This window comes from Saccoglossus kowalevskii, chromosome 7, assembly GCF_978046115.1.
Source record: "Saccoglossus kowalevskii chromosome 7, keSacKowa6.1, whole genome shotgun sequence".
NCBI classification, from domain to species: domain Eukaryota; kingdom Metazoa; phylum Hemichordata; class Enteropneusta; family Harrimaniidae; genus Saccoglossus; species Saccoglossus kowalevskii.
This window is the reverse complement of record NC_140647.1, coordinates 27,331,570-27,347,862: the sequence shown is the minus strand read 5'-3', so window position 1 is coordinate 27,347,862 and position 16,293 is coordinate 27,331,570. Positions and strand designations below refer to the sequence as shown.

The 16,293-nt window shown below is 37.4% G+C and overlaps 2 protein-coding genes across 2 annotated transcripts; one reads left to right on the top strand and one right to left on the bottom strand.

Annotated features, from left to right (window-relative positions):
• Positions 1-2,949: 2,949 nt before the first annotated feature.
• On the bottom strand, positions 2,950-5,561 carry LOC102808826 (uncharacterized). The gene is made up of 2 exons (XM_006824857.2): positions 5,167-5,561; positions 2,950-3,345 (listed from the first exon to the last, which is right to left on the bottom strand). Exons 1-2 carry the CDS (start codon positions 5,278-5,280, stop codon positions 3,151-3,153), a joined length of 309 nt encoding a protein of 102 aa, XP_006824920.1. The 5' UTR covers positions 5,281-5,561; the 3' UTR covers positions 2,950-3,150.
• A 5,104-nt stretch (positions 5,562-10,665) lies between these two features.
• On the top strand, positions 10,666-12,890 carry LOC146740891 (kelch-like protein 24). Its single transcript, XM_085501886.1, has 2 exons — positions 10,666-12,192; positions 12,663-12,890. The coding sequence occupies exons 1-2, from the start codon at positions 10,666-10,668 to the stop codon at positions 12,888-12,890; spliced, it is 1,755 nt and encodes a 584-aa protein (XP_085358012.1).
• The last annotated feature ends 3,403 nt before the right edge of the window (positions 12,891-16,293 follow it).

Genomic DNA, 16,293 nt, shown 5'->3' with positions numbered 1-16,293 from the left:
CTATTTTATAAGCATGGATGGCACCAGTACATGTATGCTACCAATTTCTAAACTTTCAGCCAATTTGAAGTTGAACTTTTGAAGTTATAGATGAAATCATTTTCTCAATTTCTGACAACAGATTCTATGATGTCATACTTTACCCATAATCCTTTGCTTGAAAATCAAGATGGCTGACTACGTAATACTGATGAAAAGTGGAATATCTAGAGAATGAAAAGTGATACAACAAAACTGTAAATTGCATTCTCCTACATTTGTGGAGCTTTTTCTTTAGGGGTCATTATGTTGTTTGGATTGAGGTTCCCTTTAAAAGACAATAAATCATCATTATTAATATAATACTGATTTGAAGGAGGTAAATAACATTTCATTCTGTCATTTTGATTTTAAACTGTCCAGTGACATATATGTTGACTCCTTCTGCTTTGTCCATCTGTTTCACTGCTTCACTACTAAAAATATTGACAAAGCTAATGTTGACATATTTTTGTCATGAATTGAACCATGCCCCCCCCCAAAAAAAAAGCATTTCTACTTTCTAACTAAAGAGCGCCTTCATCAGTTGTTACAAAAAGACTGTAAGTGATCACATGGTAAAGTACAAGCAATGATAATATAGTAAACTGAATATTTTATTAAGTACCTGAGGGGAGGGGGACATTTTATACCGGGTATAGACAATTATTGGGTAAAATAACACAATGTCCAACATTAATTTTTTTAAATAGTTAAAATTGAGAAAGGAAGCAAATCTCATTTTTCCAATTTATCGGGTAATGACAAAATTTTGAAAACAATCATGGGAATAGTTGATTTCTTTTCTGAGTGAAGACTTACTTAAGAATTATGATTTTAATATTCATAAAAATCATGAATGCAAATGAACGGTCAGCATTTGTTTTTAGAACAAGGTCATAGATCGCAGGCATATTTAACCCTGGCTTTCATGTTCTGATACATCTCTGCTAAAAACATGTGCAACTTTTACGATAAATGACTGAACAGTTTCTTAAGTAGAAATGTTTACAATAAACAACTGAAGCTGGAAGCGGGAGCGTTGTCACCTGCGCACGCGTGGGAATTGTATCCAAAGCAACGATAACAACACACGCTAAAAACGCAAAGACTATAAAAAAATAATTCCTCTTTTGCAAAACAAAAATAAATAAATACACTGCATAAAAGATTGAGATTTTCATAAATGTTTACAACAAAATATGACTAATATTGACATCAATAACTGGTTTGACAATGAAAAAACCTCAGAATAAGTTTTATATTTGTAATATAATTCAAACAATTGTTTTGTCACTACATTTATTGCATAAATATTTTAAATAGTATATCAATTCATCACATTATATACGAGTATATCCACTTATCATATACCTCGTATTGCCCGGCCTTGTAATGCTATGGGGAGTGCGTCCTCGCAATAATTTCCCATATCACGCCTGGCCCAGCGACCGGGCTTTCGTCATTCACAACAGAACATGTCATTCTAAATTACGTCGTGTGTTAGAGGTCATGCCATGGTCAAATTGTAATTACACCTATAATGTATATGATAAAACCTTTATGAACTGGAAACAGCTTTTGCAGCCCTCTGCCACATGACCTTGGGTCGCAAAAGCCGTATCCAGTCCATAAAGAATAATATTACATGTAATATATTACTAGAATATAACATCTATCATAAGTAAATAGATGACTACCATAGTATATCCATATATCACTAGTATAACCATATATCACTAGTATATCCATACATCACTAGTATATCCATATATCACATAACTATATGTAAATAGATAACTAGTAAATTCATATATCACATAACTATATGTAAATATATGTAAATAGATAACTAGTAAATCCATATATCACATAACTATATGTAAATAGATAACTAGTAAATCCATATATTACTAGTATATTCATGTATCACGTAAATATATGTAAATAGATAACTAGTATATCCACATATCACCAGTATATCCATATATCACATAATTATATGTAAATATATGCAAATAGATAACTAGTATATCCATATATTACTAGTATACCCATATTTCACATAAATATATGTAAATAGATAACTAGTATATCCATATATCACATAACTATATGTAAATAGATAACAAGTATATCCATGTATCACATAACTATATGTAAATAGATGTAAATAGATAACAAGTATATCCATATATCACATAACTATATGTAAATATATGTAAATAGATAACTTGTATATCCATATATTACCGGTACTAGTATATCCATATATCACATAACTATATGTAAATATATGTAAATAGATAATTAGTATATCCATATATTACTAGTATATCCATATATCACATAACTATATGTAAATATATGTAAATAGATAACTAGTATATCCATATATTACTAGTATATCCATATATCACATAACTATATGTAAATACATGTAAATATATAACTAGTATATCCATATATCACCAGTATATCCATATATCACATAACTATCGATAATATTACAGTATTTGTAATTTAAAACTCTGTATCAGCATATCTAAATGTAATGGTGATTCACAGTACTTGGAAAACTGATATACAATGAATAGGTCTAAAGTATTTGTTTTGGCAACTAGATGTAGCTAGTATCAAATACACCTGAATATCACTAGGCAGTGCTATCCCCTATAACACAGGTCAAATCACTACCGTATTAATGTTTGTTTAATTCTTCCTACTATTGCTATTCATACAATACAGTATGTACATAAAAAGTTGAAACGTATTCCTGATTTGACATTTGTGATAAAAGTAACAGTATTCAAGTTACAATTAATATATCCTAACATTATAGCGGTTAAATCCTATTTACACTTTTTTTGTCTGAATGACAAAAGAAAAATCAGTTGGGACAAAACTTTGAAAAAATTTCTTCAAAGTGAATTTTACTTTGCTGGATGCATGGATGAATGCAACTCATACTTGAAGTTTGTAAAATTTCTTTCCATAAATGTACATGGTCAGACCGTGAGATGAGCAGTCACATTAACCGAGTTGATAACTTGAGTATTATTTTCTTGGTCGACTGAATCGAGTACTGATGCATGGCAGTTCTCCCATGAAGAGCATGGGACGTGTCAAAGGTCACTCGTCATCATCATCTGCATCATCTGTTATGAGTATCTCAGAATATCTGATATCTTCCCTTGTGTACTTGTTAGCAGTTACTTTCTGGTAGAGCGCCCTCACCAACACTGCAAATCCAATTACAATGAGTGCTATGGCCAAGATGATGCCGGCAATTGCACGTGGTGTGATTTGAGATATCACATTTGTAGTCTGTAAGAAAAATAGCAGAAGAAACTGCTCATTAGTAGTTTATACAGGTAGTAGCATTCCTAGTTAACCTGCATGTTCTTACTTTGTTTGTCTTTACCCCCGCCCCCCCTCAGGTTGCACATGTACCTACACTTCTGATCTGGGCCATCTAATCATGCCTCCTCCATATTTGCCATATATCCCAGGCCGGTTCATGAAAGTCCTACATGTCAAAATCAATAGTTATGAATATAATAATAAATCGTCCCAATGAACATTGAATACAATGGCCTTTTTTGTGCTTAACCCGAGCTAAGCGTTCACACACACTTTGTTAGCCCGTGCTAAGGGTCTGGACCGGATCTTAAAAACAGGACAGATTTAATCCATACTTAGCATTTCTTAGTCTGTGCTAAGCGTTCATGCACGCTTTCTAAGCATGGGCTAAGGTATTTGACCTCTTAGCCCGTGCTAAGGAACTGTGCGTCAACGCTACTATTATAATAAACCAGTTTTCCATTATACAATAATGGCAACTAAAAGTGCTTCTAATGACAAATGTGGCATCGGATTTTGAGAAACATTTAAATTTCACCTGATGAAACAATAGGGTATTTTTAACACTATAAAGCTGTGTTTAGTGCCTGACTGACAAAATAATTGCGTTGTATGTTAGATGATACAGTGGTTTTAGAAAATCAGTTTCAAAAATTAATAAGTACTAGTAGTTTATAACACACTTATCATATGTTTCATTCAAATCCAATTTAGACAACTCTATTGGCTATAAAAATGTGTACGATGTTCGCCGATATGCCATGAGGCCAATCAGATTGATTCAGGTCGATACCCATAAGGGGAATGATGGTTCCTGCTGCACACGCTGACTTGGTTATCCCTTTCAGCGACGTTTATTCATCTGCAGTGATGTTGCAGCATTCTTTCTCATTGGTCAATGTAAGTTTCCAAATTTTTATATTTGAGACCTGTAAATTTTTTAAACAGCTTTTCTGTAAATGTTGTTTTGTGATTAAGTCTGGATAACTCAAAAGGTCTGAGCACAAAGGTAAATAATTGCTTGCGGAAATGTTGGGTAAATATTATAAATTATGATGTAAAATATAATATGAATTACATTTGTAAGTTACATGTTTGAATTTTTTATTCAAATTTATAAATCAATCAATTATTTTGTTATAGTAGTTTTGACCTTGAATGGATGACAGAAATTATTCATAACAAATTCTGATTGTATTGTTTTTATAATCAGTCACCAATTCAGAACATTCAACCATGGAGCAAAAAAAAACAATAAATTAAAAAAAAAAACTCGCTAAATCACGCTAAAACCATGGATTCTGACATTCATCATAACAAATTTTGATCTGATTTTACTCAATACAAATATGAATAACAAATCAAAGGGTTACTGCACTCACTATCTTTTTTATAATCTATTTATATCATTCTTATCTCCCAGTGCAACACACAATCTCTAAAACAAATCACTGAATTTAATCTGATTTGTGGTTGCCTAGCAACTTGTAACGGTAATTTAAAAGCAGTGATTTTTTAATGACGCATTTACAAGAATTAGGAAAATACATTCGATGCTATTTTCATTTTTTTTTTAAATTAGAATTTCAGGAAAAATTATTTTAAAAATCAAAATCCAAAATGAGATTTAGAAATAAGGTTTGGAGTATCCGAGATCTGCGAACCTCAACTCAACTACTGTTGTCAAGAAAAATAATTTAATTTAAAATAGGTCATGTGCTTGCTTCAAAAACACGACAACCAACCTTGGATCTTGTTTACAGAAATATGTAATGACATACGTACCGTATCAGGATCAGTGGCGTCAATACCGACGTCTGATGAGACTGGTGGATCTACTACGGTATCGTTGGCACCGAGCTTCACTAGTAAATGTACAAGGGTGTCACGTACTGCCATCACGATACACGGGACATGGGTCCAATCACCCGACTAGGTATAAACGATTGGTACGTGCGAAGAAATACACGAAGACAGAAAGAAACAGCTAGGTAAACACAGAGCTCCGCCAACGCGAAAAGAAAACAGAGCCGGAAAAATATACAACCAAGCTAAAGAAACCCGAATGGCAAAACTAAGCCAAAGAAGCTCCAATTTTCACATGGATCCCACAAGCTTTGTAACACCAATAAATGATAAATTTAGCGATCGCTTCGCGAACTTCACAATTCTCCTTTTTCTAGCTGGCGGCCATCTTTGCCTAAGATTTGAAAGTACACGACGCTTGGTGGCGTCCTATTCCAGCAAATTTACTGACCATAACCACCGCTGGGATTTAATTGTTACGAAAGCTACTAATTACCAAAAAGGCGGAAATTAATTGGTGTTGACACACATTTTGATCTTTTGTTGAACGAAATATTTGTAGAGCAAATAAGAAAAATTGAAAATTGGTCAAAATACGCATCCCTTATACAAGGCAACTTTTCAAAAACCTTGTGTCAAAACCGATTTATATATGCAAACTGTCAAATTTGCATATTGTTTGCAAATTTGCATATGCTGATGCAGTGCAATTGCAATTAACAAATTCAGTTTTAGCAGCTTGTTGTAGTAAAAGTTACTAGATTTTTTTATTATTTCAATGATCTAGTTTTAAAGTGTGAACTGTCAAATAATATGCTAAAACAACAAAATGCTAGCATCCATAGACACGAGTGAAAACATATTTCGTCAATAAAACACCGATTGTTTAATACTTTTATACCTGAACAAATACTATACTTTGTATACATTTTTTCACCATGCGTCACCACATCGTGAGACAGTAAGATACTAGTATATCCGTCCCATAGAAATTGATGCTAAGATGTCTTAACATAGATGAAACATGATATTTTCACACTGTTTTGTACACAAATGTTGACTATCGGTGGCAATCATGTTATATTCATTTTTTTTAATTGTGTATTCATTCCGTTATACTGTTTGGTGAACAACCACTTATTTTAAGACCACGAAAATGTGCCGTAAAAGCGAGCACACAGACGCCTTTTTACAATCAAAAGAGAAATTTGTCAGATATATTGAATGAAGGGTATTTGACCTATCAAGTCATCACTCTCTCCTTCTAGGTTGATTTCAGAGCTCAGTGGCGGCGACATTCTATATTAATCCAGTGATGCTGATGACGTCAAAATCGCCCCCCCCCCTGAATGCGGATGACTTAGTGGGTATGCATAACTTAAAGTTGCATACTAGTACTACAGACAGGGTGTAGTATAAGTATTATTCAACAAATAGAATGTAATAAAGTAAATATAATTTTAGGTATTTTAAATGTCGACAATCTAATTTTGAACCACGTCATTTTACTGTTCAAAAAGTATATTTATAGCTGTAGAAGAAATGCTACAGAAACACACAAAAAAATCGTTATACTGAGTTTGAACGAAACCATGCAGCCTATCTCAGAGAAACAGTTGGGACCTACTGAAAACAGTTGTAAACTGAGTTAGACCTTCAATCAAGCTGCAATGCATATACACTGTAACCTCAATATAATGAACACCTTTATAATAAATTTCCTGATATAATGAACACATATCATGTCTCCCGCTCACAACAAACCCAATAGATTATGTGCTTCATTATAGTGAACATTTCACTATAATTATAACAAACTAATTGTATGTCCCCAAAGTGTTCGTTATAACGAGGCTACAGTTTAATTGTATATTAAGACATACTATATGAAAGCAATAACAAGAAAATGGCCACCAGTCGGCCAAATTGTGTTCAATCACAAAAAGAAAAAAAAAAGTTCTGCACGGTACCCGATGACGCAATACTAGTATTATAGGTGATCATCGTGCCAAGTTTGATCTTAATCGCCTCGGTCATGTTCGAAAAATGTCGAAATAACGATGTAACTTTCACCATTGTAAAATTATTTTGTTTTTATGCAGAAAAAATACAGTATTATACATATTTATTAAAGTTATTGTTCATACATGAGTTATTGAACACAGCTCATAGTTTGTAATTTCATTCAGCTTATTTCAGTCATAATTCAAGACATAAATATAGAGAATATAGCAATTTTTTTTTAATATTCTTATGTAATCGGTAATAGGTGGGTGCATATGGAATACATTTCGGGGGGCTACTTCCATAGAAGTGCAATACGGGTATGTGCCACCCGACTAGGGTGACATTTCACGTTATTCTGTTTAGGAGTGGGTAGTCATTTATCAATGGTTTGGTTTAGAAATGTGTAGCATTTATTTACTTTTTCACAGATCTTTATATCCAAAACCAAATACTGGAAATAGCTGAATAAAATGCATTGCCCGGAAGCGCTCACTGGTTGCGAAAGTTGTGAGCTGGGTGTTTTTTTTTCGCTGAAAACACTTGTGTTTAGAAGTGGGTATATAAATAGAAACAAAAATGGTTTAGAAGTGAGTATGGTTTTCGAGAGGTGGGCTTCACACCCTTACCCACTTACACCCCTTTCACCCCTTGATTACACAAAGAACTGCTGTCAGTCGTTGCAATTGGTCAGGCAGTTTGTTTTGAAATTTACTTCATCTGTTCAAAATGTTGGCAACAACCCGGTAATTATCAAAGGCGTGATTGACAGGTCAACAACAACAAAATTAAAATGTAGGTGAAAGGGGTGTAATGTGGAAGTAGCGCGCCTCCCCCCCCCCACGGGCTATCTATTAATAACCATGACTGCTGGTAGATACAAAGTTGCTAGCTACAAAGAAGTTTGGCTCATTTTGATTAAACAAAAGCAACGCACTTCGTTGCTTAACTGAGAACGCATGCGTTTCGATTTCAAAATGAATATGTTGAACAAATGTATATCCGGTAATTGTCAAAATGATACATTTGTAGCCAATAGGCGTGATCACATGATCATTTTTCTTCCTCACGGCAAACTTGAGTCATAGAGAAACTGAACTGTAATCCGGGACTGTAACTGTCAACTTCTGAGTTTTCATCAGACGTACAGCATTTTAACACCATAAGCGGTGAACCGGATTGTTTGTGATACGTGTTGAGTAAGTGTTTAAACATTCTTCAATTACGAACACAGTCGTTTGTTGAGGGGGCTTTGAAAACTGACAGAGCCAGTTTCCACATTCATTCGCTGAAGAATGTGCGTAGAAAACTGTACACACACATTATTACGCTTATTAAACCTACCGGTCCGTCAGTATTAGTTGTTTATTTCAATGATGCAAACGAGACCGGTTTTTTGATATACATTTTTTATAGGCGACTGTGGTAATCAGGCAACATCTGTTCCCCTCCATAAATCTGATTTAGCTTTCAATTAGCCGTGGTTTCGCGGCGTTTTGGGTCCGGGAAGGTATTTTGTAACGCCGCGAAACCACGGCTAGCTTTCAATCTTCCAAAATATGGAAGGTGGGATGAAATTAGTAAAGCCCTCCGCCAAGCAAATCTTTTTCTCCGTTTATCCCTTGTCTCAATATACTATTAATTTCTGTTCAAGGTTTACTCACGGAGCATACCATCTGAATAGATTTTGATACAAATTCGTGCATGTTAATTAGGTAATTTACATAATAATTGCTAAGTTGTAGAATCTCATTGTGTAATTAGCATACTAATTAAATGTTTTCTGCTTGTTTATCCTGTATTATAACAAAATTTCTAGTTTGGAGCATAGAATATCTGCATACGATGAGTTGAGTTAAATGTGAAACCTGTGATCATAATTAATGTGTCCATATTAATCAGCTAATTTGCATACTAATTAACTACTTTCAGCATGTGTTGTATTTTATAGGTGCAGCTAATTTGCATAATAAATTTGTTTTAGAACAATTGTATATCTCACATTATTTGTATATAATTCAACTCAAATGAATTGAAATTTTGTACATGTAGACAAATATTTGATAAAGGTTTTTAGTTAGAGTAGTGTATGTAAAATACATGCAAGATTATCAAATTAAAGTGAGGTTGTTTGTTTGATGTTATTTCTACTTCAATGAATTTAAGTTTAATAATTAGACCTCAATTAAAATGAATATAATTTAATTCAACTGAATTGAAGTGTTCCAATACTGTTCCACTGATATCTGAAGAACTACTCATTTGATTTTGATGAAAATTGGCACATGGATGCTCTGAACTAAATGCGCAGATTTGATTAGTTTTAAGTAAAAATCCATGAATATTAATTACCTAATTTGCATAATGATTAATAAATTGTTGGCTTTTCCACTTATATCTCAAGCACTAATCATAACATTTCAATAAAACGTAGTACATAGATGTCATATGACACTTCACAGACCTGATAGTTTTTAGGGTAATGTCCGTACATATTAATTACCTAATTTGCATAATGATTAATAAATTGTTGGCTTTTCCACTTATATCTCAAGCACTAATCATAACATTTCAATAAAACATAGTACATAGATGTCATATGACACTTCACAGACCTGATAGTTTTTAGGGCAATATCAGTACATATTAATTACCTAATTTGCATAATTAAATAATTTTCAGCTTTTGGTATTTCAAGTAGTAATGATCACATTTTAATTAAACCTGGTACATAGTTAGTTAGTACAGAGACCTAATTAGTTTTGGGTAAATATTTGTGCATATTAATCACCTTATTAACATAATTAGTTAATTTTCAGCTTTTCACCTGATATCTCAAGTACTAATCATCACATTTCAATTAGATTTGCAACATAGACCTCCTAGGACTTTGGGGTAAATAATTGTGCATATTAATTACCTAATTTGCATAATTAGTTAATTTTTTGCTGTTCCATGGCTGTTGCACTGAGGTCTATAGAACCACTCATTGAATTTTAATGACCCTTTTAAAGAGTACTCATCATCACATTTCAATGAGCCTAGGACTATACACCCTATTAGTTTTTGGTAATTATTTATGCTTTTTAATCACCTAATTAACATAATTAATTAATACTGGTATCATCCCATTTAAATAAAATTTTATACATAAATGCTCTAGTACAATAGACAGCCTGATTAATTTGGGGTTAAAATCTGGTCATATTAATTCTCTAATCAGCATAATAATTTGTTGGTTCTAATCACATTTCAGTGCAGTCCTTAGTTTTACACTTAAGTCTGTTCATATTAGTTACCTTATTTGCATAAGCTTTTCCGTCAATATCTCAAGTTCAAGTTCAAGTAATTTTGAATTATTTTTAATGTGTCTACAATACTATCAGCACACGGGAGTTGTTTCTAAGCTTTCTTCGATTTTATATTGCCAGGGACTATGCCATCTACTTGTTTTCTTGCAGCCCAGCACACACTATGGCTTCCCCAGACAAGAGCAAGAAGAGCAAGAAACAAAAGCACATTTCATGCGAGACTTCTACATTCTGTTTGAGTTTAAATGACTTACAATCAATCAGCAAGAGAAGACGAATATCTGCTACAAATATAGACCTCTACGTTGACGGGAAAATGTTTAGTTGTCATAGAAACGAATTGATGATAAGTAGCTCATACTTCATGGAACTGTTGAACAGTTCCAGACATCAAGGAAACAATACAAGTGTAGTTGAAATCAACGATGTCAGCTCAAGTATAATGGAGTTAATATTGAATTATATTTATACTGGTTCAGTTACCATAGCAACAAGCAATGTGGATAGTTTGTTGGAAGCAGCCATATTATTTCGAATTGGGCACCTTGCGGATTGGTGTGTTCAGTTCACATTGGATCACATAGATGTTTCAACTTGTCTTGGTGTGTGGCAGAAAATGGAGTCTCTTGATTTGACAGATGCCAGTAACAAGGCAAAGAAGTACGCATTGGGAAACTTCAGGCTGGTGTGTAAGGAGTCAAATTTCATTGAGCTATCCAAGGAATCTTTGATTAAACTCTTATCTGATGAGTTTCTCAGCGTAGAGAGTGAGAATACCATTGGCTACGCTGTGCTATCATGGCTTCTTCATGCTCGAGCAGAACGCATGGCAGATTTTGGTGACGTTTTGATGACAGTGAACATACAAGCAATAACGTCCGCTATTCTGATAAACAGGTTGAAGAGTCAGCTAGTACGCATCAATGACGCAGTATCCAGAGACCTCCTGAAACGGTTTGCAGACAATATGCAAAGCGATAATCCATGCAGCAGGCGATATCAAGTAGTCGGCATCATAGGAGGCTTGAGACCGAACAGTAAACACAATCAGAAAGTCCACTATTACAACCCAGTTGGAAATACTTGGAAAACTCTTACGCAGATACCGAAAGATTATCAGATTGAAAGTGCTGTGGTCTATGGTAATATTATTATCACTCACCAAAACAGAGTTATGAGGATGTTCAATTTAGAAACCAGAGAGTGGTCAGACCTACATAACCAAGTCGCAGTGCGTAGACCCCAGTGTAAAATGTCAAAGATGCTGGCATTAGATAATAAGGTCTATTTTATTGGCGGGCTAGACAAGTCTGGTACGGATGGTGGATTCATATGCTACGATCTTATCAACCACTGTGAATTACCTGTGGCACAAATGGAATGGAGCGGAGTGCAGTTTTCGTGTGTTGTAGCCTATCATGGAAAAATATATGCATTTGATGAAGCATCCGAAGAAATTGATCACATATCAGCAATTCATTGCTATGACCCAAACACCAACCAGTGGCAACGAGCAGGCGATATCCCAGAAGGCTTTCCGGTAAATTCACAGGCTGTAGTTTTTGACAAATTCATCTACATCTTTCACGATGCAGGTAGCATACATGTGTACCATCCATCGGAGGATCAGTGGTTGCCAAGGATACAAGGACCTGATGACTATGAAGCGTACATCGGCTCTTTCGGTACTGTATGTAACTGTATGCTTTATATACCAAGTAAGCAATATGGTGCCGACGGTTTGGAGTATTATTATATGTGTGTCTATGATTTGGTACACTATTACTGGAGAGTGAAAACTGTGATGAAATCAGTGTACAATGCAAGCTGTGTTACATTACTTGTGTGAAGAAGTGCTGCTAGGCGTTAAATCCATAAACATGTGCTGATTAAATAAAAGGGCATGGACAATTACAGTTCACCTCATTCTCTGTTAAACTAGATCTATTACCGAATGACATTTGACACAAATTATAAAATTTTGCGAGTTAATTTTACATGATCTCAATCACAAGACAACATGAACACGTATTCTTGGTAATTTTTTTTGTTTAATGTGTTGATAATTTCATTGTTCCATTATTGATCTTTTTTTTTCTCAAGTGACTGTATTGTTTAACCTGCTATTTAAGAAGTAGAACCAATGTATTTATGTGGTAGCTTAATGGTGGTGGGAAGGTTATTGATGGAGCTGGCAGTGATGGTGGGGAGAATATTGATGGAGCCGACAGTGATGGTGGGGAGAATATTGATGGAGCCGACAGTGATGGTGGGGAGGTTATTGATGAAGCTGACAGTGGTGGTGGGGAGGTTATTGATGGAGCTGACAGTAGTGGTGGGGAGGTTATTGATGGAGCTGGCAGTGATGGTGGGAGGATATTGATATAGCTGACAGTGATGGTGGGAGGTTATTGATGGAGCTGAGTGATGGTGGGGAGGTTATTGATGGAGCTGAGTGATGGTGGGAAGGTTATTGATGGAACTGACTGGTGGTGGGAAGGTTATTGATGGAACTGACTGGTGGTGGGAAGGTTATTGATGGAGCTGACAGTGATGGTGGGGAGGTTATTGATGGAGCTGAGTGATGGTGGGGAGGTTATTGATGGAACTGACTGGTGGTGGGAAGGTTATTGATGGAACTGACTGATGGTGGGAAGGTTATTGATGGAACTGACTGGTGGTGGGAAGGTTATTGATGGAGCTGACAGTGATGGTGGGGAGGTTATTGATGGAGCTGACAGTGATGGTGGGAGGTTATTGATGGAGCTGAGTGATGGTGGGAAGGTTATTGATGGAACTGACTGGTGGTGGGAAGGTTATTGATGGAGCTGACAGTGATGGTGGGGAGGTTATTGATGGAGCTGAGTGATGGTGGGGAGGTTATTGATGGAACTGACTGGTGGTGGGAAGGTTATTGATGGAGCTGACAGTGATGGTGGGAAGGTTATTGATGGAACTGACTGATGGTGGGAAGGTTATTGATGGAACTGACTGGTGGTGGGAAGGTTATTGATGGAGCTGACAGTGATGGTGGGGAGGTTATTAATGGAACTGACTGGTGGTGGGAAGGTTATTGATGGAGCTGACAGTGATGGTGGGGAGGTTATTGATGGAGCTGAGTGATGGTGGGGAGGTTATTGATGGAACTGACTGGTGGTGGGAAGGTTATTGATGGAACTGACTGGTGGTGGGGAGGTTATTGATGGAGCTGACGGTGATGGTAGGGAGGTTATTGATGAAACTGACTGGTGGTGGGAAGGTTATTAATGGAACTGACTGGTGGTGGGAAGGTTATTGATGGAGCTGACGGTGATGGTGGGGAGGTTATTGATGGAGCTGAGTGATGGTGGGGAGGTTATTGATGGAACTGACTGGTGGTGGGAAGGTTATTGATGGAGCTGACAGTGATGGTGGGAAGGTTATTGATGGAACTGACTGGTGGTGGGAAGGTTATTGATGGAGCTGACAGTGATGGTGGGGAGGTTATTGATGGAGCTGACAGTGATGGTGGGGAGGTTATTGATGGAGCTGAGTGATGGTGGGAAGGTTATTGATGGAACTGACTGGTGGTGGGAAGGTTATTGATGGAGCTGACAGTGATGGTGGGGAGGTTATTGATGGAGCTGAGTGATGGTGGGGAGGTTATTGATGGAACTGACTGGTGGTGGGAAGGTTATTGATGGAGCTGACAGTGATGGTGGGAAGGTTATTGATGGAACTGACTGGTGGTGGGAAGGTTATTGATGGAGCTGACAGTGATGGTGGGGAGGTTATTGATGGAGCTGAGTGATGGTGGGGAGGTTATTGATGGAACTGACTGGTGGTGGGAAGGTTATTGATGGAGCTGACAGTGATGGTGGGAAGGTTATTGATGGAACTGACTGATGGTGGGAAGGTTATTGATGGAACTGACTGGTGGTGGGAAGGTTATTGATGGAGCTGACAGTGATGGTGGGGAGGTTATTGATGGAGCTGACAGTGATGGTGGGGAGGTTATTAATGGAACTGACTGGTGGTGGGAAGGTTATTGATGGAACTGACTGATGGTGGGAAGGTTATTGATGGAACTGACTGGTGGTGGGGAGGTTATTGATGGAGCTGACGGTGATGGTAGGGAGGTTATTGATGAAACTGACTGGTGGTGGGAAGGTTATTAATGGAACTGACTGGTGGTGGGAAGGTTATTGATGGAGCTGACGGTGATGGTGGGGAGGTTATTGATGGAACTAACTGGTGGTGGGAAGGTTATTGATGGAACTGACTGGTGGTGGGAAGGTCATTGATGGAACTGACAGTGGTAGTTGGGAGGTTCTTTGTGCAGGTGGCAGTGATGGTGGGGAGGTTATTGATGGAGCTGGCAGTGATGGTGGGAGGTTATTGATGGAGCTGGCAGTGATGGTGGGAGGATATTGATATAGCTGACAGTGATGGTGGGGAGGTTATTGATGGAGCTGAGTGATGGTGGGGAGGTTATTGATGGAGCTGAGTGATGGTGGGAAGGTTATTGATGGAACTGACTGGTGGTGGGAAGGTTATTGATGGAGCTGACAGTGATGGTGGGGAGGTTATTGATGGAGCTGAGTGATGGTGGGGAGGTTATTGATGGAACTGACTGGTGGTGGGAAGGTTATTGATGGAACTGACTGATGGTGGGAAGGTTATTGATGGAACTGACTGGTGGTGGGAAGGTTATTGATGGAGCTGACAGTGATGGTGGGGAGGTTATTGATGGAGCTGACAGTGATGGTGGGGAGGTTATTGATGGAGCTGAGTGATGGTGGGAAGGTTATTGATGGAACTGACTGGTGGTGGGAAGGTTATTGATGGAGCTGACAGTGATGGTGGGGAGGTTATTGATGGAGCTGAGTGATGGTGGGGAGGTTATTGATGGAACTGACTGGTGGTGGGAAGGTTATTGATGGAGCTGACAGTGATGGTGGGAAGGTTATTGATGGAACTGACTGATGGTGGGAAGGTTATTGATGGAACTGACTGGTGGTGGGAAGGTTATTGATGGAGCTGACAGTGATGGTGGGGAGGTTATTAATGGAACTGACTGGTGGTGGGAAGGTTATTGATGGAACTGACTGATGGTGGGAAGGTTATTGATGGAACTGACTGGTGGTGGGAAGGTTATTGATGGAGCTGACTGGTGGTGGGAAGGTTATTGATGGAGCTGACAGTGATGGTGGGAAGGTTATTGATGGAACTGACTGGTGGTGGGAAGGTTATTGATGGAACTGACTGATGGTGGGAAGGTTATTGATGGAGCTGACGGTGATGGTGGGGAGGTTATTGATGAAACTGACTGGTGGTGGGAAGGTTATTGATGGAACTGACTGGTGGTGGGAAGGTTATTGATGGAACTGACTGATGGTGGGAAGGTTATTGATGGAACTGACTGGTGGTGGGAAGGTTATTGATGGAACTGACTGATGGTGGGAAGGTTATTGATGGAACTGACTGGTGGTGGGAAGGTTATTGATGGAACTGACTGGTGGTGGGAAGGTTATTGATGGAACTGACTGGTGGTGGGAAGGTTATTGATGGAACTGACTGATGGTGGGAAGGTTATTGATGAAACTGACTGGTGGTGGGAGGTTATTGATGGAACTGACTGGTGGTGGGGAGGTTATTGATGGAGCTGACAGTGATGGTGGGGAGGTTATTAATGGAACTGACTGGTGGTGGGAAGGTTATTGATGGAACTGACTGATGGTGGGAAGGTTATTGATGGAACTGACTGGTGGTGGGAAGGTTATTGATGGAGCTGACGGTGATGGTGGGGAGG